The sequence below is a fragment of the Micropterus salmoides genome, unplaced genomic scaffold (assembly GCF_014851395.1).
Source record: "Micropterus salmoides isolate LMB-PRFRI ecotype aquatic unplaced genomic scaffold, ASM1485139v1 Ms_hic_scaffold_11, whole genome shotgun sequence".
Classification (NCBI taxonomy): domain Eukaryota; kingdom Metazoa; phylum Chordata; class Actinopteri; order Centrarchiformes; family Centrarchidae; genus Micropterus; species Micropterus salmoides.
In genome coordinates this window covers 4291252-4314998 of record NW_024040152.1, presented here as the reverse complement: position 1 = coordinate 4314998, position 23747 = coordinate 4291252, and the positions used below count along the sequence as shown (strand labels likewise).

Here is a 23747-nt window from a genome sequence, read left to right as displayed (position 1 = left end):
ATAGATAAATAGATTTAATAAATTACCCATAAAAGAAACACTAGGACACCACAAAATCCCTTAACTGTGTCATATTTTCTTTAGGCCTATAGTACAATGCTGCCACCACCTTTGTTAATCCAGGCTGGTCAGGTGTCAGAGACAATAAAATATCCACCACACAGACAGATTTACAATAGTATGTATAGTACGTGCAACCCAAGAACGTCAGTATTGGAATGCATTATGATCTGAGACACTGTGTGTAAAATTCTTCCTTTCGACATTATCTGCACATGGCAACTACAGTATGGTTAAGGTTAATTAAAGACTAGGACTCCAAACTGTAACTGTAAACACTTCTACCACTAGAGGGGCGGAGGACGCCCTTTAACCAGATAACACAGCATCTGATTTAGGCCCCATCCACACTACTCCATTTTTTGAGTTTTAAAACGAACGATCTCCGTCCGCACCAGTGTTTTAGCTGCGTATCAGAGTTGATCTCCGTCTATACACATATCCTCATCAAGTGGCCGTTCAGGTACACTGGGCAAGCGCATGCCGATGTAAACATGTCTGCGGTCTATTCCATAGTTACAGAAGATTTGGGGAAAGTACTACAGGCAGAGGACCACACCAGATTTTTTTTTTTTTTTTGCATGGACCAGTAACGAGCTGGTATTGTTACTGATATGACACTGGAGTTAAAAGCGGCTGTGAGTCGTCACAAAGTACACGGCAGATAAGTGTTATTTGCACAGTTTCAAAACAAAAAACGGGGTCTTAGGGTTTTAATTCGAAAACGCAGTAGTGTGGATAGGGCCTAAGGGCCCAGTCAAATTAGAAAAGTGGTTTACACGCGGTGTTGTCTGACCACGTCAGGCTGTCAGGGGGGTGTAGTTCACATTAAAGCTCACAGAAATAGTTGTGGAAAAAATGAGAGCTAGAGAGAGAAATTCAAACCCTGGCTTCTTTCTCAGTAACTTTTTGGAATGTTACTAAAATGACATATCCGACGTCAGAAAGGTGTGAAGTGATGGGGTTTCTGAAGCTATAGACTGCAGTTCTGTGCAAGTATAGTGGCCCTTCTGGCCTCCCCTCCTAGCACAGGGACGTTTCCCCAGCTTGACGGTTTTCGCCACCCCATCATCCTCCATTGGAATGCTTCTTCCCTCGACAAAACCAGTTCATTCTTTATCATGTGCCGTCCAGCATGACTGACGCTGTACTTCAGCAACAGATGAGTGTCATGCTCCAATGTCGAATCCACTTTGAAGCTGGTGAGTTGATTTTCCATCGAAAGCATCTTTTTTTCTTTGACCTTTAAAAACAGCCACAATGAATGTCTGCTATTTCTTCCTGTTCATGTTCTGGTCCAGAACAGCAGTTAAGGAGCTCAGAATTGAACTCTGCTGCAATCATGGAGGGGAAACAACTGCAATTTGACTGTTTATATCTTTGGTACTGCTTTACATAGTCAATTATGTGCTGAGTGAGTTTTATGTGCTCTGGGCCCTTGAAACCTGTAAGAAAAGCATGCCTTTCGGTCTTGCTGAAAAAACTAACTTTCTGCAGATTTGTGGCTTCTGTCTGACAACAGCGATACACAGCAAGAGATTAACTCGTAGCCCAGCTTCCCTGTGAGAAGCTTGTAAAACCAGGAGAGTATGGAGCGTGATAGATCCCAGACCTCCCACTCTAATTCTGCTGTTCTCTAACAAAATACTTCTACCCCTGAAAGAGAAATGAAAAACACTTCACTTCTTTACATCCTGAAAATATACACCGTGTCAAACCCTCTGCATTTTACTCATGTGTGTCCCAAGGATGCTTAGGGTGAAATATTCTAACAAGGGCTGTGGGAGATAATTTAGCACCATCATGTATAAATTTTCAGTAGAATGGTAATGTGTAATTGTTTGATTTGATCTGATTAAATTGATCAAATTTATCAGCAGAATTGTAATACAACTGTAATACAAAATTAGTTAGTAAAGATTTTGTTTGACATAGATGGAGAGTTTTGTCTGAAGCAATGCATAACAGCGGAACACTAGCCTATTTACCAGATTTAACTCAGATGAAGGAAAACATGTTCTTGAAGCAGCATCCTTGCATTAGATATTTTGAACACATTTCCTGGAATTCAGCCTGCAAGTGTTATCTCTGTAAAACTTAACTAGAGTATAAAATGATGAATGATCCTGGTTGAAACCAGTATTTCCTTACTGTGTGTCTAAATAAAGCTGGACATAAACTGAGGATGTTAGTGTAGTGCTGCAAGCTTAGCCCCAGTAGATCCTAGGCCATCAGAAAACGCTACCCTCAGAACAGGGATCATGGAGACTGTGGCAAAAGTACTAAATGTAAACCTGGGTTCCTTCAGTTGAAACACAGGTAAGGGTCCTGAATTTCTAAAGAGAGTCCTGGGTTCCTGGAAATGGGTCATTAGTGTCTGTGTGGCCTGACTCAGACAGCTGGGTCTAACCGCTCCCTCCTCCTCTCCCTCACAGTCTCTCAGAGCCAGACCTGTCGACTGCAGGGGGCTTTAACCTCAGGGCCACTGGGGCCGCAGGGCCGGCCAGGGCCCACTCCTCCCGTCTGCAGCCAGTCTGAAGGCAGGAGGATGCTCAGACATTCTTCAAACATCTGAGCACATTGTTCATTCCATGCCAGTCCTAATGTCTTCACCTTTCACACTTTCCTTTTTGTTTCAAATCCACTTCCTACAGACTAGCATCTTATTTTAAAGGAGACCTATTACCTACAATGTTGGATGTTCATGTTAAACATGGCCAAAGCTTCTAAAAATGAGGTTAAAGTATTTAAAAGAAATCCCTGTGAGCAAAAACCTCAGATTTCCTCCTGTTCTGAATGCTCTGTTTTGAACTGCTTTTCCTACCAAGAGCTCCGTTCTACCTATTACTGAGCCAGAAGGAGCTGGTGTTCCATATATGGGCATAGCAACGGCTCAGTCTGTCTGTTCTGCCCAGCAACAACAACAGCCTGGTAACATGCTTCAGGTCTTGGCCAATCAGAAGACAGTGGGCTTTGAGAGGGGGGGCCTTAAGTGCAATTTATACTTCTGCGTCAAATGGACGGCGTGGCCTCTGCGTAGCCCCCTACCCTACGCCGTCACCTACGGCGTAGCCTGACGTGCACCTCCTCAAAAATGTAACTACACGTCGAGGCAACGCAGACAGTAAGCTCTGTGATTGGTTAGCTGGGTAGCCTCGCAATGCCTCAGAGCCGACAGGAAGTGCCCCATGCTTTGAAGTAACTTTTGCTAGCAGCTAAAACAGCGGCTGTAACACGGTGGATCAATATATTTGACCGTCACAACACGATGAGAATGTGATCCACTCGGTCCGTAACATTTGAAAAGGCTACACCAGACGCTCGTTTACAATACCCTCATTCCCGTTAGCAGAGCGCTAAACTGTAAATTAGCCTGCTCGGCCGGCAAAAGTCAGCACAGTGGACGCTGTAGCTACATGAAGTATAAGTATTTTTAACTTTGAATCATGCAAAGCTGCCATACAGGAGTCACAGAACTACAATATAGGTTTAATAGGTCTCCTTTAATAGAAACCAGCTTGTTATACTGATTGTCTCATTGGATTTTGCTCAACTAAATGCTTATTTAGCTCCATTACACCTAATCAGAATCCGAATCATAATGAGGTTTATTGCCAGGTACATTTTCACATAGGAATTTGCCTTGCTAAATATTGATGCTTAACTGTACACATGAACATAAATATAAATATATTTCACAGCATTAAGTCAGCCCAAAAAAGATGGGATGTAGTTGTTTTGTATGGTTCTACGATCTTAACTACTCTCCCTCTCCTTCATTGAGGATTTTTGTAAAAGATACAGTATAATCCTTCCTTTTTTCCACAGTGGAAAAACACAGAAAAAACATCTCCTATGCCCCACTGTTGCTCTGTAGTCTTCAGTACGTAAGTTATATCTGTTTCCACCTCGATGAGTTTGTTCAAAAAAATCACATATCAGGAAATTTACTTGCCAGCAATTAAGGAAAAATACTTCCCTCCAGTTTTTCTGTGTCAGAAAGGAGCTCAATATCTTTCAAAAAGGAGATTCTTGTGCACTGTATTCAAGACATTTATTTAATCGGTACATTAAAACATCGTTTCAGTCTCTGCTGACTTTGGAGTGCCTTCCTTGTTTAGGTGGAAATTTACTGAAACGAAGTAGCAAAAATGTCTTCACTGTAAATTTAAATTCATGCAATAATGTCTGGAAAAGCAATTCAGATTCAGAATTAAACTGAGAAGAAGAGGCGTAAACCAGTTCACTGCAGTTTCATTAGCGTAAAGATGAACCCTAAATTGTGCCTGGGTTATTTTTAATGCATACTTACTTACTTACTTTCTCTTTTTGAACTGAATTTAAACTTGTTTGCAAATTGTTTTTTGAGATAGAATTAACTTTCAGAGATTTCTAAGATTTTCTAAAACAGGCAGACTCAACCTGCAGCACTCAATTGCATGCAGATAATGTTTTCAATTTGTTTGAATCCCAAATTCACCCACATTGACTCCTGCAGCTTCCAGAGCAAAGTGTGTGTGAATCGGGTCTGGATGGTGCGCGTGTATGTGTGAGGCAGTCCGACCAGGTCACCCCTCCCTCTCTCTGTTGCCATCTAGTGGTTAATATTACCCCCCCCACCACCACACACACACACACACACACACAGACACTCCTGACCTCTGATAAAAACACATTTTCATGAGATTTTGATGGTCTCCTTTATACACACTTTAATGTTGTTTTGTTTTTCTGTCTGACACACTCACACACACGCATACACACTTGCTCTTTGCATCACATACCCTTTGATGCTCTCCCAATCTTTGAAACACACTCCTTTTCTCTGGTTGACAAACTTGCATTTTAAATACACACTTTCTTGATGTCAAGACTCCAACTTTCTGTCTACGACACTCTTTGACGCGCTTCCCTTATGAATCTCTTCTTTACTGTCTTTTTGACACACACACCTGGGCCATGCCTGCCGTTTGTTTCCAGCGTGCAGCAGCACAGATCCAGCGCTCAATTAAAAGCTGCTGGGTGGGTCCTAATTATTTCTTTGAAGACTCGCTTTTCCTCCCCGTCTGAGCTTCTGACGAGCTTCACTTTAAAGAGGCTAGACACACACATACACACATACTGTCATGCAACCCACCTCATCTGTCACATAAGACTTTAATGTAGACTCCAGTCTGCAGATTTATGGGAACATAATGCTAAAATGTAGAGGCGTTTATATGGTGGAGGAGCGTGTTGGGTTTGACAAGAAGGGGACGTTTGCTCTGCACGGAACAGAGCTGCAAATAGTCTCATGTTATATCCCAAGCTGCCAACATTCATTTGATGAGGATTTTGTTCAAAAGAAACCCCATTTGTCTCTTTGGTTATGGTTTAGATTTGCATTTAAAATCTCCTGTTGATGGAATTTAAGGAACTATTTCTTTCAAATGAAGAATAACGACAGTTAACTCTTTCTTCACTGGCTTTAGGTCCTGTCAAGGTCGCCTGATCAGTGTCCCCTAGATGTTCCACACCCCAGTTTGAGAACCTTTTTGACCCTTTCAAGAGCACCAAATGGATCCTTGAATGCACTTTGACAACCACAAGGACTAGTTTATGCCGTGATATTTAGATTTAAAACATTCGACACTCGATACATAAAGAGAGTAGACTACATGGCCAAATGGATGTGGACATCCTTATGTAATAGATAATAATACATTTCATTCTGACACTATGGGCATTAATATGCTGCTCCAACAGCCTCCACTCTCCTGGTTTCAGCTTTTCCACCAGATGTTGGAACCTGGCTGCAGGGATTTGTTCCCATTCAGCCACAAGAGCATCAGTGAGGTCCAACTCTGATGTTGGTGATCAGGTTTGGCTCTCAGTCTGTGGTCCAAGTTAGTAAAAGTGTTGGATGGGGTTGAGGTCAGGGCTCTGTGCAGGCCAGTCAAGTTCATTCACACCATTCTGGAAAAACCATAGTTGGAGGCACACTGTCTAAATATCATTGTATGCTGGACCATTAAGACTTTTCTTCAGACCATCTTTGGCTGAACTAGTTTCTAAATAAAGTGAGAAATACTCACAATCTGAAAAAGAAAGAAGGAAAAATCTCTGTATTGGAGTATATAAAATTAAAGATGAAAGAACATGAATATGTCTGACAGGTATTTCTATTTTCTCCTTCCAGATGTACCACAGTAATTGTGCTACCAAGGAGAGTTTGAAGTAGTTATTGAAGACAAGTAGATTAGGAAAACCCTTTATTTTGAATTAGTAGAAAATTGACTTCTGTCTCTGCAGGAGACAAAGGTTCCACTTTACATCTGTCCTCCTGTCTCTTCTTGGCGTTTCTTTTGTTCTTCTTCTTTTAAAACACTTACATTTACAACACAGACACATCAACAGCACATGTAGCTCCCCTGATTTGTTAATGTAACTGGATCCCAAAGCACACACACACACACACACACACACACACACAGGTTTATGGTACTCACAGGCTCAGTACCGGGTAGACAGGAGCAGAGACTGTAATTATTACAAATTAAAATAACAAAAGGAGAACTGGAATGTTTTGGAAGAGGAGGAGGAGAAGTCTGCAGGAGATCTGGAGCAGATGACCAGAGACGGTCTGGAGGGTTTGGAGGACGTTTCGGAAAGGTCTGGAGGCAGGAGGAGGTCCCGGTTTTAACAGCGGAGGCAGGACTTTCTGGCTCTGTGGTGCGCTCCGACACCAGAGGTCCGCTTTAATACCAGAGGAGGAGGAGGAGGCCGGTTGACTCTCTTACACTGCTCAGAGAGAGAGAGAGAAAGACTGCAATCCACTCCTCCGTCCCGGACAGTCTGCATCGAGCATCCATGTGCCAAACGGACTCTTGATTTCAGAGCGCTGATTGACACCAGTCTACTCCTTGAAAAACTTTACTGATTTATCGGCACGGAGTCAGAAAGGCAGTTTTGAACCCCTGCAGCTATTATAAATCACCTGTGTTTGTTTCTCTGAGGTAAAATCACCTCGGACACTTTGATTTGGACTCTTCTGACTGCCGGAGTGGAGCGAAATCCATTTTCAAACCTCGAAAACATCCGCTGCTCCTCTCAGGATTTTCGCATCTGCACGATTTGGGACTGATTTTTATCTTTAAATGTTTTCAAGTAAGCTCCGCACTCCTGTTTTCCGCACATGTCCTGAGCAGCCCCACTGTCTCCTGCCTGTCGGCGCGTCTTTGTCATTTTAATGTCGGTATAATCCCCGCGCGCCTGGTTGATTGTCGCTTTCAGCGCAAACTGACAAACTGATGAGTTTTGCTCTCCTGGCTGGAATAAAGAAGTCTGCGGGACGTGGATCTGTTTCATTTTATCTTGTTATACTTTGGAGTGATTTCATTTATTTATTTGTACGTTTTCTCCTGGAGAAAACCCGAGGATGTTGCTCCGCTGCTCGAATCCTCCCTCTTGGTCCACCTGTAGGTTTTTCTTCAGCTTTTTGTTGCTGCTCCAATCGCCCCGGTCCTCCTCTCCGCTAATTACAGGTAAGATTAAAGGCTTCATATGGTTTTATAATAACACATCACAACACCCACCGTGCGTAAAATCTACCCAAACCCCCGGTTATTTAGTCTGCCGCGCCTCCATGCTCCTTCTATTCAGTCTGTTTTTACTCTGCGAGGGAGCGCACCAAAATCAAAGTCACTTCAGCTTTTATATTTCTAGGTGCCAGTATTGTGGTGTTCACCTAAACGGTCCATGAACCAAGAAATATAACCTCCAAATTGGAGCATGGTCACCAGGAAGCACAAAATCAAAAGAATGCGGGCAAAGCGCTCAGAAAACACTTTCACACCTGCCCTCCTATATTTTGTACCACAGTATAATCATAATTCGTGTTTTTTTAATTACACAATAAAGGCGATTAAAATTTAAAAGTCAGTAAATTGCGTTTGTTGTGGTTTAGGAAAGGTCTTAATCTTGAGTCCGAGGGTTCAGGTGACATTCAAGCGCTGGGTAACAGAATTGATCTGCTTCCTCCTGTGGAAACACTGTTGCCCTGGACAGAAATACCACCAAAATACACCCCGGGAAGCTTGTTGTTTGCAGCAGAGCTTGTTATTTGCAGAGGTAGTGTTCTGCCTGACATAAATCACTATGATATAAGTCAATATCAAAGTAATTTATACAGAACTTTAGGATTTAGAACTTTAGGATGAAAGGTCTGTGTAAAATTAGAAGTCTTATAATCTTACTCAAATTGTTGTTTGTGTCACTAGAAGTTATAATTAGCCCACATTTTTAGTTAAAAGCAGGCTGTAAAGTGTAAATCACTTTTCCTAACCAGCTCTGATTTAACAGCGTCTCTGTCCTCCCTCCTGAGCGGTTTCTCCTGCCACTGTCTCCCGGTCTAAACGCGCTCCCTCCCTGGCCTGCTCCCCCTTTGAAAGCCGCATTGCATCATAGGATATCGCTTGTTTGCCCTGCAGCGCCTTTGAGAAATGAGAATAATAGAAGCAGAGTGAATGAAAGGTGGATGTGGTGGTGCGCGCAGGCCGGGCTCTGCTGTCAGCCGCCCGGCCTATAATGCTTCTTATCAGCAGCGTGAGGGACGGGACTTCTGCAGCTGACCTGCTTTTACTGACCTGGCCTGGTGATGAAAGGGCATTAGATTAAATTGATTTGATTATATTTATTTGGTTTCGGTTCCTCCAGAGGTCATTTGGAGGGTTTCCATGAATACATGATAAGTTAATTAACAAGAGAAGAAAGGGTTTATTCAGAACAGAGGTTCTCTTCAGCTTTTAACAGACATGACATTAAAATCCAGACTAACTTTATATACGTCCCTTCTGATAATTTCTGATTATCAGGGTTTCCCTTCTCTTGGCTGTTATCTCTGTTCCTGAAGCAAACAGATAGGGATCAGATAGGGGGGAAAACCTGTACCATATGGGTCTCTGTAGTCAAATATGTGTCTGTTTGACATGAAACCTTGTAGGAAACCTCGGCGAACCAACAACCTCTCTGTGTCAGCTGAGGAGGCTGCACCATTATGATCCCAGCGGATCGGATTCCTCCACCTGGCATCCCACATATGTACTGTATCATCCTGTCTATTGTCTGCTGAACCACTGACCAGAGGGTTCTGCGAGGTTTGAGGTCTTATAGTTGAGCGGTTGAATGTGTCCCTGCAGCAGGTGGAGCACCGGGTACAGAGGTCATCCTGTTGGCTTCAGGATTGTATCTACGGTGTTTGTAACCACAGCATTACTGGTTAAAATCTGGTCCAGGACACTTGTTGCTGTCTCCTCCTCCTCTCTCTCGCTCTCTCGCTCTCTCGCTCTCTCTCTTTCTCTATTAGGGTTTGATACAATTTACTGAATCTGAATGGTTTATGATTCTTATTTAAACTTGCAGGTGTTAACCATTGACCCCTTTAATGTCAGGAAAGCTAATGACATGGTGTTACTGCAGGAAAACTGGAATAAAAGTCCCTTAGTTTTTAGTAAAAGTAAGTTTTTAGTAGTTATGATGTTTCTTTACACATAAAACCCATGAGAAAAACTATTAATAACAATAATACATATAACACTATTTTTATACTGCAGAACTGCTAAGGATCTGAATTATTCCTGTCTAAAGCTATTTAGAGATGAACAGAAGTAGAAAAAATATTTCTTTGGCATGGGACAGAGATTATTAATATTTGAGAAGTAAAACTCAAGTTAGACAGATTTCATTTGACATTTAGCTGATTTGCTCATTCAGTTCAGTAAGAGATTCATTAGACTCAGATCTTAATAAATGTAGATATTTTACCAACTTGCAACTGGGTCTAAAATAGAAGCGACTCTCAGAGGCTGATCAGTCAGAGAGCGACCTCTAACAGAAGAGAGGTCATAGTTTTGAGTTCCCTGCTGTCCTTGAGCTCCAGCCTCTTTAACAACTCTCTGCGCTGCTTTCTCCAAGTATGTTATCCTTATTATTTTATCCTTTTCACTGCTTTTTGCCTGCAATAGTTTCTGTACTGTTTTCCTTTTAATAAAACGCTTATTGCTGTTTAAAGGTGAAAGGGTCGCTATATAAATACAGTAGATCATTACTTTCTGTAGGTAGAAAGGTAACTGGATAGACTTGATATATGTGTGGCTCACAAACAGAAGAGGAAGGTATTTTGTCAGACTGAGGACGAGGCCTCAGAGACCGAGTCCCCCCTGCACCCTCCACCCACTACCCACCTTCACTCCCCCACCACTTACAGCCCTGCCAGTTTAATTACACTCGAAGGCTGTAAATTTTACAGTGGTGGTGGAGTGGGCGGGTTTGTCTGCTCTGCCAGAATTCACAGGCTGGTTTTCTGCTGAACTCAGAGACAAGGAGGCACAACTCGCAGCCATAAAGATCTATTGTTGTAGAGTGGATTCACAGCGTATACAACACAGTGGAAGTGGTCGTCTTAAATTGGTACCCGTAACCCCAATAATGTGCTCATTTGCTTTGACAGTAACGCTCGGTTACAACTGTTTGGTAGAAAGCTAGTTAACTTTGCATGCTAATGAGTGCATTTTATGTTAGAGCAGATAAACATACAATTAAATCCATCCAAACTCTTTAAATGTTGGATAACGCTGGTACTACACTGCCCTGCACACTGCATTTGCTCTGGGGAGGGAGGAATTTAGCAAACGGTCAATTACTAAATCATCAACTTTACAACAGAACCAACAAAAAGAGCCAGCAGGTCAAGAATCAGAGGACACAGTACACTGATGATACACTGACCAAATATTGCTCAGAAAAGGTCTTAGTCTTTCATTTTATGTTTACGTGTGAATCTGTGTAAAATGAGATAACCGTTAAACAATCCAGATGGAGAAACTACAGAAGATGAGCTGAAGCAGAAAATGGACAAATCATCAAAAATAGATAAACATTCATAGAAAAACAAGCCAATCTTGGTAGAAATGCAAGATGCAAAACCTAAACAGAATTACAGTGATTTATGCTAATACAGTGAGAAAAATTATATTCCTCCGAGAAACAGGATCATAGGAAGAGACATGACTAGAAACAGGAAGTAGTTTGACACTCAAACAGAGTAGTCAAAGGTGGAGATTTACCCTTACCTCTGATGACCCTGGTTCAACTCCAAGCTCATGACAATAAACTCTGCACATAGAAAAGCAGCTGAGCGTCGTACTCCGCTTCTTTCTGCTGTAGCTCTCCAAGCAGGAGGAAGTGCTGGCCCTGAGATGTTGACATCTGCCTGCTTCTACCCATAAATCCTTGTGTTTGGGGTCGTTTCCTGTAGATGGTTCAGATTACATTTACTCTCGTAACAAACTGGCTAACTCATCAACATTTTTAAGACCTCAGTTTAAATGTCACAGCGTTTACCTGGACAGATAAACCAGACTAAAAGAGAAAAAAGAACTGCAGTTTAAATATTCTGAACATGCTGACAGTAAAATGTATAATGAAGCCTGACAGATACAAGGTCAAAATCATCAGCCGATGTAGGTGTACGATGGTATTGCCTTATGTAACTGCATTAATGTACGTAAGTTATAAGTTGCATTTTTATGTATTATGATTTTGATCGTTTTTAAACAAGCTGTTTGTTTTAGTTGTCTTTATTTATAGCTATTAATGATAATTTTACTTCCAATCAAGTTAGCTGTGTAATACTGTTACTGTAATCTCTGATTCAACTGTAAATTGGGTTTACTGATTTGGTGGGTAAAAAATGACAAAACTGCTGCTTTTGGTGAGAACTGACACGCTTTGACACTGTGATGAGTTGACAATAACACTGTATGTTCAGCTTTGTTTTAAGATACAATAATTGATATCATCAATTTGGCTCTAATTTATAATCATTTGCAGTGAATTGGCTTAAGTCCGCTGTCTGCCTGCCACAGTCATCTCGAACGCACCTGTTATCACCCTAAAAAGAAAAAGTGAACGTCAAACGGCTGCCTGTTTACACGTCCAGCAGACACAGAGAAACATTAGCATCCATTTGGAGTCATGTTTGTGTCCACCTGATGAATGTCCAGTATTCACTCTCCTTTTACCTCTGTTTTGTACTCCACCAGCTCCTGGGGAAATATCTGGCACTTTAGCAGCTAGATGCTAAATTTTTTATTTTTTTTGCTGAAAACAAGATTCATGAACCAAAACAGTAAATTTACTGGCCAAACAATGAGCTAAAAATGCTTTGTAGAGCTGATGGGAAATGTGTTAAATGGGCGATAATCTTCACTATGAGTGATTCTTTTTAATATAATAATATATATAATATAATATTCTATTAGATCAGCTTTAAATAACCTTGGTGGATCCTCTGGTCATGCCTTTCATGTTTTCAGCTCACAGTTTATTTAACACAAGTCTATGTAACGTCTCTTGGTCCCGACAGGCTGTTGTGTAGATCAGGAGGGTTGGTCAGAGTCAAAAGTTCAAACCCTGTTTTCATTCTCAGCTTGCATCTCACCTGAGTCTCCTTCTTGCTGTCCCTCACAGGTACTGAGGCAAGCTGTGACAACGAAGGAGAAGTCCTCCACATCCCCAACATCACCGACAACCCCTGCATCACCTGCGTATGTCTGGTAAGAACAACTAGTTTCACTTTCCGCGCTGTTGAATATGTTGCATAGCTGGCAGTTTTTCACAATAACATTTAGTTATTAGTTGTGTGACTTGCTGCCGCCCTGTTTGTTCTCGACACATTGACGTGTAATTGCTGCTTCAGGTTTTCCACTCAGGCTGATAGGATAAAATTACCCTTTTAAACTCTGATAGTGATATTTGTAAAGCGGATTATTGAGCTTTGTGTGGTGTTTCTTATCAGAAGGTTGTGAAAGATTTGTAACACTTTGAAAGGACTTTGAAATACAAGTTTTTGGCGGTTAGGTTAGGTGAGACGTTAAGTTTGGATAGTGTGATTTGATCATTTTAAATTAAATTTTAAATCACTTTTGTAAGCCGTTTTTTGGGGGGGAATTTACAAACCTTTTTCAGTAAAACATTAAGTTGATATTGTGGTTAAAAGGTACCAATATCAATAGAATACTTATAGAAATAGATGTTATAATGCATCTTTCTATGTAGAAAATGACCCTTCACTGTTTTCGGAGGATTTGCAGTGAAACATGAAGTTGGGGATTGTTTGTTTTAACAGACATGCCTGTCGTCATGCTGTCTTGGCTTGGACCGGCTGTTAAAACCAGCCTACAAAACGTTAGGGGATGAATCTTTCCTGGAACATGTGCTCTTTGACCCCTGACCCCCGCACCACCACTCTACCCCCCATTACTGCTCTAGAGGTCTTTGTTTTAGGGGATGAGAATAGACCAACAAGGCTTTTCTGTCTCACTACCTCAACAGCAGCTGAAAGAGAGGATTTTGTTTTTAAAAGGCATCACAAGACCAGAGTTTACCCTCCATGAAGCAGGTGTAAACTTGAAGGATGCGTTCAGTAAGCTTTAAATGAACTATAGACTATAGGTCATACAATATGTACTTGTCTGACGTCACCCACAGAACTTTATTTTAAATTATTATAGAGATCAAAAAGTTTCCAAAATAATAATAATGTTAGTTATATTAAAATATTTTACGGAACTGTGTATAAACTGATGCACAATCTAACAAAACCACTGCTTCTAAAGCCTTTAACCTGAATGATGATCCTGTTTTTATAGATGTCATGATATAAGAGTTATAATGCACTCTGAAGTGTTCTGATATAAGGAAATAATGGAACTGGTGGAGGAATATCACAGCACAAGGGCATTACTCCCCTAATTCTTCGGCTACTTTGTTATAATGTCACCGTGCACATGTACAGTTTATACAAATACTTACAGTATACTTATTCATGGCAAATACAACTTTCTGCAACCAAACCCTAGCTCCTTATTGGCCTTTTTAAAGATTCTGTTAGCTTCTGATTGGTTAGTTTGAGGCTCCCCCAACTTGTAGCCGTCCTCTGTGTTATCAGGCAGACATCAGCCAAAGCCCTGCTGAATGCTATCAGTCATCAGAAGGCAATGGCCGGCCTTTCATCTCTACTTTAATCCCCCCTACACACACACACAGACTTCACCCACACACATACACACACACACATACACACACACACGCATATGCTCATAAACTTCTATACTTTCAATGCTCAATCATTATTGAATTGGGCAATTTGTTTATCTCCTAAAAACCTTTAAAACCTGAGATGCATGTTTTGTTGTTTTTTGACTTTGAACATAACCTCATATCAGTTTCCAGTTTCACTTCTTCTCATTGGTTCCCAAAGTTTCAATATTCTTTCTACACCAAAAAAACAAATAATGTATATAGCAAATTATTAAGATTTCTATTCCTTATGTGACACATCCAAATACAGCGATAATTGTTCTGTTTTTACATTTTAAATTTAGGTTTCTTCACTTTACACAGATTTGAACTGAAACTGGTGTTGAAGCTATATATAAACACTAACATATACTCATACAGTCACATTGACATTTACACTATTGAATTGAATGCCTTTATTGCCCATACAACGAAAAATACCTATATGTATGGGGACACTTAGTTTTCCCCCTGTATTGTATTGTATCGTATTTTATATCCTATTGTAGATTTCACCTGCTTGTTTCATCCGATGAGAAACGCTTGTATTGCTGACAATAACTGGGAATTCATTGTTAAATAACAGCTGAAAAACAAAATATCAATGCAAAAATTCAGATGAAAGTTGAGTTTTAAAAGTATGTTTTGCAGGAGAAACATCTCAAAGTTTGACCATTTAATGTTAATATTATTATTTTAACTCTCTGGACTATGATTTGCAAAATAATAATAAGCTTTAGCACTTTTATTCTCTTTACCTTCTGTCAGTACAAGTATATTCTGAGCTTGTGGAACCTGGTTACCCTGGTGAACAGTTTGCTCGTGTAGCAAGAGGACATATTTTGACACTTGGTAACATAACATCCAGGTTAAAGCAGACCTTTAGTAAAGTGACTACACTTCCGCTTCCTTCATCCCCCAAAAGACGGACTCGCCATGTCGCCGTGCTGTCTTTAGGGGGTTGGGGAGCCATCAGGGCTCCAGTGTCACTCATACATGGAAGAGTGGGGAAGGGGGGACGGGTGGTTGGCTCTCCAGTTGGTCCAGAGTACCTGCTAATAGCTCTGTGGGTAGGGACATACACTAACACACACAGATACACACACAGAAGAGCCATTGTATGAGTTGGGGTGAGGCCGAGCGCTGTAATGGGACCAGGAGTAGATGTGGCTGACAGACTGACTGACAGGCCGGTCGCCATGACGATCCGTTATCTTGGAGGGAGTCGGTCCATCTCTGTCACACTCTTCATCATCCTCGTCTATCTGTCTGTTCATCTCCGTGTCTTTTTCCACTCTTTCATCGGCTCTTCCTGGCCTCGCTCGAACTCAGATTAGCTCCTTTTTTTTTTTTTTTTTACTGTGTCACTTGTTGTAGTTCAGATATTCTCTCTGTAAATGTCTGCCCTCTCTGCATCATGTGGGAACAAGAGCGGGACTCTGTTTTTAGCGTAGACTAATGCTAGGTGAAATATTAGCTGTATTTTTGAAGGATTGCTTCTTGTATTACCTGACTTAGCTTTGGCTAGGGTGATATAAAAAACAATAAAAATATAAAACTTGTTGGCAACAACATCAAAGACAATCTTTAATACCACAGGCATGTGACAAAGCTCAACAATTAAACTGTAAAAAATTAAAATGGGATGTCCAGTGAGCATGTGGGCTTAAAAAACAAAAGGTTTGTAAGTTTAAAAGTCTTTACAGTAGCAGATGAAAGAACCTGACAAACAGGCTAGGTTTCCATATAGGGATTACATTCATATTGGACGATTAACACTTACATACACACACACACAATATACATCTAACATTCAAAACAGGATGTAATGTGTCCTTGATGTAGTTTAGACTGACACTGATTGTTGAACTTAAAACTTTACTTCCCCATTTAGCAGTAAAATAAAATAAGGGTGAGTTAAAAAAGTAAATACTCACTCTATCTGGGTAACAGTTCACCCACAGACGGACATGTAATCTGCTGGGATTTAATATGAGTTTAATATCGGAACAATCCTCCATTCCTTCATTTCCAACATTACGAGCAGCACCCAACAGTAAGGAGGTCAAAGGTCATAAGCCACAGCAGCCCGTTAATCGATGAAACAAACATTCCAGATGCACTGCGCATAGAAGTTCCTGGCTAGTAGTTTAACGCTCAGGAGCTGTGATCGATCTGAGAGAAAGGTCAACGGGTGTTTGCTGTCAGTGTCTCAACTCAAACAGTAGCTGATCAATATAGGAGGGGTAAGGTTTACCTGATAACCACCTGATGAAACTGAACCAACACCAGCTCTGTTTCCTACCATATTTTAAATGAAAAATAACTTCAATGATATATCACATTTCACTTGTGTTTCAAAATAAAAGCAAAATCCAAATTAAATGAAAAAATAACATATTTAACATATTTATAAAGGTGACAGAAATCTGAAATAATTTAATACCTACTGTGTTTTTTATGTATTTTTTCTTTTTGTAGATTTTCCTTCTCCATATCTCCCTTCTCGCAGTCTCTTCCTCTCTTTCTGTTTTTGTCTCACTTGTGTTTTCTGAGTGGTGGGAAGTAAGGAGTTAAAAACAGGAGATGAAAGAGTGTCGGAACGGTCAGAGAGGGAGATAAAAGACAGGCCAGGGTCAGTCGAGGAGACCAAAGGACAAGTGAACAACCTGTGTCCTGCCAGGTGGTCAGTCCAACAGTTACAATAAAAGCCTCAGTGAGCAAACTCTGGAATATCCATCCATCCATCGTCAACCTGGAGCCTATCCCAGCTGACATTGGGCGAAAGGTGGAGTACACCCTGGACGGGTTGCCAGTCAACCCTAAGGACAATTTTAGAGTCACCAACCTAGCCTGTATGTATTTGTATGGGGGGAGGAAGCCGGAGCACCCGGACACGGGGAGAACATGCAAACTCCACCGGGGTTTGAACCCACGACCCACTGCACCACTGCGGCGCCCCCACTCTGGAATATAATGAACTAATTTTAATATTCTTGTTGTCTAAGTAACAGAAGAGTCTCAAAAACTACATTTTATGGAAGTGTTTTGCAGGCACTGAACTCACATTAGTTTGGGCCACAGACCTTCACCACCAGTACCGGTGCTGTTTGTCTATATGACATAAAGTGAGGACAAGTGATTGACAGCGTGCAGGAGTTGATCTGACTCACCTGTCTACAGCACGTTCTAGTGTGCAAGAACTTGGTAGTAACAGGCATAACAATTATTTTATTCATTGTCAGAATCATAGACTGATTAATCAACAGTGAAAATATTCGTTAGGCCTACAGCTGGCACTGTCTAACATCATGTTTATATCATGTCATTTTAAATTGGACCACTTACATGTCAAAGCACAATATTCTGGATTGGTTTCACAATGTTTACGCATTCTTGAATGAATTAAATGGAATACTATATTTACAAGGGGAATATCACCATTTAAATGTTTTGCCGTTCATTTGCAGTCAGCCCGTACTCATGCTGTGCACCCTCATAACTGGTCATGGTAAAGTTCGACTTCTCTTCTATTCAGACCAGCTATGGGCCACATTATTACTACATTCAGCTCTCCCTCTGGCAGAAAAGACGACTCATTGAAACAGTTTTGGGAAACTGCTTCCCATCGGCGTCTTTCTCCTCCCGTCTCGTCTCTAAGCTACCGTGGCTCCTGCTCTCTGGCGGGGGGTCGTGACCTGTTTGTTTTGGAGGAATGGTGAAAGGTGATAGGTCACAGTGGCAAAGGGGGTTCAGGTTTGGTGATGTCCAAGGGCTTAGGTGGGCCTTTAAGTTTAGAGTTCCTCTCCTGTGCTGACAGACCCATACTTATCTCTCTCCTTCACCATGACAGAGAGAAAGCATGAAAGGGAAGAGAGGAGGGGGAAGTAAGACAGAAGCTTTTAGTTTTGAGGGAACATCTCAAAAACAGAGGAGAGAGTGATTACATTTGAGAGAAAGATGGGAAAACTAAATATGAGAGAATAAGAATGAGTGCAATATTTAGCCCAGTGAAGATGGTGAAATTGAAATTAGGGAGGATAAAAGAAAGAAAGAGAACGAGAGAAAAGATTGCAGATGGAGGAAGAGAAAATGGTGGGTGATGGGAGAAAGAGAAGGGCAGGAGTTGAGGGATGAGGAGGAGAAGTGAGGAAGAAAAAAAAACACTGATGAGGACAAATAGTGAACACTGTCGCCTCTTAGTGGCAGAATAGCCTAACTGTCACACAAATGAGGATGTTTTATCCGTTAAAGAAGAAGAAAACATTATTTAATGTTGATAAAATGTTAAAGAACTGAGATGTAAACAATTAGATTTTCTGTCTGTCTTATAATGGCCAGTTTGGTTTAAAATTGATTACCAAAGCTCTTGATTATTATTAGATGTTGTAAATATTTTGTCCTTTACTGTTTATTCTGGTATTGATTAAAACATGACGAATAGCAACAATAAAATCAATCCAACTCAATAGCAAGGAAACATAAATTACTAAAAATACTACATCCCATAAGCCATGATTTTACTTTCTTGGCACCAGAGAACCTAAAGGAACACCTATAAATATTGACATTTAAAAGCAGTTTCTATGTCTGTCTTCACAGTGAACATAGAAAGATTTAAGAGCTCCTCTTCTCTTTTCAGCCTCTGGAAACATTTTCCGAAGGTTTATGGACCCAGGAAAGATTCATCCTTGGTTACTTAAACTGGCAATAAAGTGCAGTCACATCATGACTTTTATTATCTGCACTACACTGATTTGAATTTGAGATTTCAAATATACTCCAACCATAAAAAAAACTTTTTATGGTTGAATGTAGATGTCAAAAGCAGGAAAAACAAGCATTAATCATGTAGACTTAAATACACAGGTTTTCGTTTCTGAAGCAGTTAAAGCTCATGAAACTGGTCAATAATGGAATTACTGTATTGAACTTAACCTTCACTATGACGTTAGTAATGATTCAATTGAAGTGATTGAATTAAAAATGCTGTGGGTAAAATCTGATTATGGTTTAAGACTGCGTCTGTCTCACACCGAAAACTTGTGTCTCCATGATGTTCAGAGTCAGCTTTTAAATCACCAAAATCATGAAGAACCAAGCCTCCTTCTACACATACTTTGTCACTGTCAAATGAAAACCTTGTAACTACAAAACTTCAACTTTTGTAGAACTTTTGTTAGGTAAGATGCATACATAAATGAAAACACACTGAATTTGGAGTTAGGGTGTCGCACAGAACAACTGGTTGAATATACACGATGTATTCAGTGTAATTCAATTTAAGTCGAACTCCTTGTAGCTCCATATGGTAGCAGACAAACACAAAGATCGCACACACACTTTCTCTTTCTCTGACACAAACACTTACGAGCATACCAACGCCTTATCCCACTTTGTGTGTGTGAGTGCGTGTTGGGGGGGGTCCATAACCCTCAGTGACAGACTGCCGTCCAGTTGACCAGCCTTGGTGCCGCGCTGGTATTTCGAGTGTTTATAAGGCGTGGTGACCCGTTGTGACCTTTGACCCTGAGACAAGAGGGCTGAGAGTATGTGGGGGGTGGTGGGGTGGGGTGGGGGGTGGGGGTGGGGGTCACATGTACTAACACCACTTTGTGCTAATGGATAACAGCAGAGAGAGAGAGAGAAAGAGAAGGACATGACCTTGGCAACCAAATTGTCCACGGTTCTTTAAAGGATCATTCCAGTGGGGTTTTTTTCGCGTTGTAGTCCATTTAATACAAATAGTATGCACTTTACATCACAGCTGGCCATTTTGTAAACAAAGCTAAAGTTGGTTTACATTCATTTCTATAAGTTACAAAAAACTGCCAGTTGATTTGAATGTTCAAAACGCAAGACGCACTGCAGTCGGAATGATGCTATTACCTCGTTGTGACAGTTTGAGGCTTGTGTTTGACCATTCAGTAATGTTCAGCACTGCAAACTCAAAACTGATATTTCATGGACCATCAGAAAGCTCCACCTCCAGGAATCAAAACTGAACCCAATTCCTTGTGGTTGAAATACTGGATACACCTACAGTATGTAGGTGTGTAATTTTGGTCAGCTCACTTCATATTAACATACAGTGTCATATCTTGGGGTTAATCATCTCTTTTTTTCCCTGTTTTCATCTGACTGTCAACAGTGTAGCGCTGTTTGTTCTGATGATGGGAATGCTCCAACAGCCTCCCAACTTGACTTCACTTTTTTGTTGCCTCAAGTGAACCTTGCCTTCCAGCAGTCATTAGAATATATACAAAAAATACAATTATCAATCAACAATCCATTATGTCATAGCAATAATTAAAAACAGAACAGCCTGGTGGCGGGTCTAAGTTAAACCAGCTTACTTCAAAATTCTAAATTAAAAATGTAATAATTTAGAAACAGGATTTGGTTTTCATTTTAGCCATCTTAAGACCATTGGGGGCAGCAATGCCTTTGGTTTGAGAGACAGGAATTCGATTCCCACTGTGACCCATCCACCGTTGTGTCCCTGAGCAAGATACTTAACACATCGTTGCTTCCTGAGCTGTGCTGTTCATTTCACAGATTGTCATCTCTGTGGTCTGGATTCCCCCATCTTGTCTTAATAAGCAGGAGTGAGATGGATGGTACTGTGGTCAGATTATCCTGTGGGCACTTAATACCTAAACTTGTCCATGCACAGGATGTAAGTTAGCCTGATACAACCTCTTCCACTGTATTGCCAAGATCAACTTTTCCAGAATATTGACTCTGACTTGTGTTCACATTAAAAGTTTCCGGCAGATTTCTGGGTGAAGCAAAGGGAGATTTAGTCCTTTTCCTCTGTCATTGATCTAATTTATTTTCCCTCTTGCTTCTTTTACTTTCTCTATTCCCTCTTTCCATCTCCGTCCCTTTCCTCCCTCCTTCTCTGTCATGACATCATCTGTCCTCAGTGTGGTTGGGGTTTAGCTGGAGCGCTGCTGCTATATTAAACCACCCCGATTTATTTTCGCCCTCTTTTGATCCGTCCTTGTTAGAGCCGCCTGCCGCAGTGCCACAGGGCCATGGGACCCGCCAGCCTCCACTTTATAAACCCTCACAGTGTGTAAAATGAAACACACACACACACACAGCACGTGGATAAAATCAGCAATAAAAGCTGGGTGTGAAAGTTGAGCGGATTAAACAAGCGCATATTCTGTCCAGTCCCACGGTGCAGTTAGGGTGATGACGGATACAGTGTGCGGGGTTTCTGAAGGTGACAGGAGGATTGTTGAGTTGGTGTGACAATTCACAGCTAAACTGTGAAGATTGACTCACTTTTTACTTAAAATCTCAAGCTGCAAACTTCAAACCTTTGATGAAGTCTGATAGCACAGCACAGAGGTGGCGTATCGGGTGCAAACTGTTGTTGAGAAGACAATTCATGTCCAACTTTGGGTGATTTTTGGCCATGCTAGCAGCTTGGCTCTAGGGCTGACAGCGTCAACAAATATCGGATGGATTACCATGAAACTTTGTACAGATACCCATGTTCCCTCAGGATGAAATGTTATAACTTTGGTGATCCTCTCACTTTTCATGTAGTGCCACCATCAAGTCAGAATTGTAATTTGTCCAATTGGTTTATGACCAAATACCTGCAAAAATACCAGTATTTGGTGTTGCCAGGCCAAAGCACATCCACACGGTCACCATAAAGCAGATAAGGTTTTTTAGTATGAAAATCTTAAACTTAAAGATGATGTTTTTTTCCAACCACAGCTTTGATAGCTGCTTTTTGAGTCCTGCATAATTTACTTAAAATAGTTTTCAGAGGCTTTAAAGAAGTAAAGTGGCCATTTCCATGTGATAGCTTCCTCCACTGCGGGTAAAATACTACAACAACCAGATAAACTCACAAATTCAAAGTGACCAAGACTTTTTTTTTCTTGGTTCACAATAGAGACTTTTTTAACTTCCAGATTTAATTTCACTTTTAACTTCCACCAGGTGAAATAATAATAAACTTAATAATTTGAACTAAATGAAAATGGAGCAAAAAAGTGTGTTGTTAACTCTCTCTCTCTCTCTCTCTCTCTCTCTGTCTGCTGCAGGAGGGCAAGGCAGACTGTAAACAGGAAAAATGTCCACTGGTTTCTGAGGACTGTGCTCTGGTGGTGAAACAGACTGGAGCGTGCTGTGAGAGGTGCAAAGGTAAGAAAGACTGTGGACAGACAAACACAGCCAGAATAAGAGGATTATGGAAACAACATTTACTGCCCTCTTATTCTCCGAATTGAACTTATCTAAAAACACAAGGTGACGTCTGTGTTTTTTTGCTTTTTCATCCATTATAATGGATGATGGAGGAATAATGACCCTGGGATGGTTTGTTATAGGACTACAGTACTTGCAGCAACGATAGAGATGCTAACCAGAGCCTCTATACACACAGACACACACACACACACACACACACACACACACACACACACACACACACACACACAAGAACCACTATATGTACAGTACCAGCCAGGCCTAGATGTGACTTGTGGGAGTAAAGTTGTATTATTTACATCTTTCTCTGTCTTACACACACACAGCAGCAGCGTGTGGAGACAGAGCAGCTGCTGAAGGGGTTCACCGTTGGGTTTACAGGCCACAGAAATCCAGTTGCTTTTATGACCCAGAAACTCCTTAATATACCTTCATCTCTCAGATCCTTATTGTTCTCCTCTTCTTCATCTTATCTCCTCACATGGGCTCTACTTACTGCTACACATGCAGGTTTATAAATTTGTCTTTACTTCTGTGAACCCTAACTCTCAATTGTAATGCCAAATGTAACATTAACATGATCCTTATCAAACTAACCAGTCTTAAACTATGTGGCTCTATGGAGTTTAACAGGAAATTTTTATTGGACATGTTTATGACAAAAGGCATCAGCTCTTTGTGTGGACTTCTCTGCTGCATCTTTTTCATATTTACAGGTGGTCATGCACTGTTTAAATATATGCAAAATTAAGAAAACACATGTTTATCAGCAGCACCTCATTTGAAGTCTTAAAGGACCATATTTGTGTGTTTGCTAGTTTTGTTAAGCTGGCAAAAATCATCTATATGCTTTCCATTCATTTCCATATAAAAATCTATTCGCAAAGTCTAGTCCATTTTTGTAAAAGCTACATTATGATAATGCAGTTTTAACTCAGATTTGAAAAGCCAATGCTGCACTGCCCCATAATGATAAAGTAATTTTTAACAAAAAATTGTCCGGATTATTGGTATGGTCCTTTTAATCTCTTTTGAAACAATACTTTTGAAAGTTGCCAACAAAAGCAAAAAAGAGGGAGAAGTAAAAGTGAAGCTTTGTATGCTGTATTTTTCTAGTTTTTTTTATGTTGTATGCTTTTCAATTGCTGTCCATAAAGTTTTGTAGCCTTCAGTAGCCAGTAGAGAGTAGAGGAACCGGTTCTACTGTCACTTCCATGTTAGCTTCATTATAAAGTAGATTCAAATGCTTAAAAGTCCTAAAACAAAGTGAGGAGCCACTAAAAAGTCCTTACTTTGAAGGATGTTCCTGCTCTTTCTGTGCTTATGAAGCT

At 40.7% G+C, this 23747-nt stretch overlaps 1 protein-coding gene across 1 annotated transcript in view; it reads left to right on the top strand.

Annotated features, from left to right (window-relative positions):
- Window positions 1–6592: 6592 nt before the first annotated feature.
- The window catches only part of bmper (BMP binding endothelial regulator), a 35415-nt gene continuing 18260 nt past the window's right edge, over window positions 6593–23747 (top strand). Inside the window, exons 1-3 of the mRNA XM_038710505.1 lie at window positions 6593–7583; window positions 12568–12653; window positions 22251–22350. Coding sequence (XP_038566433.1) covers window positions 7478–7583; window positions 12568–12653; window positions 22251–22350 — 292 coding nt within the window. The 5' untranslated portion in view covers window positions 6593–7477. The remainder of the gene's footprint in view (window positions 7584–12567; window positions 12654–22250; window positions 22351–23747) is intronic.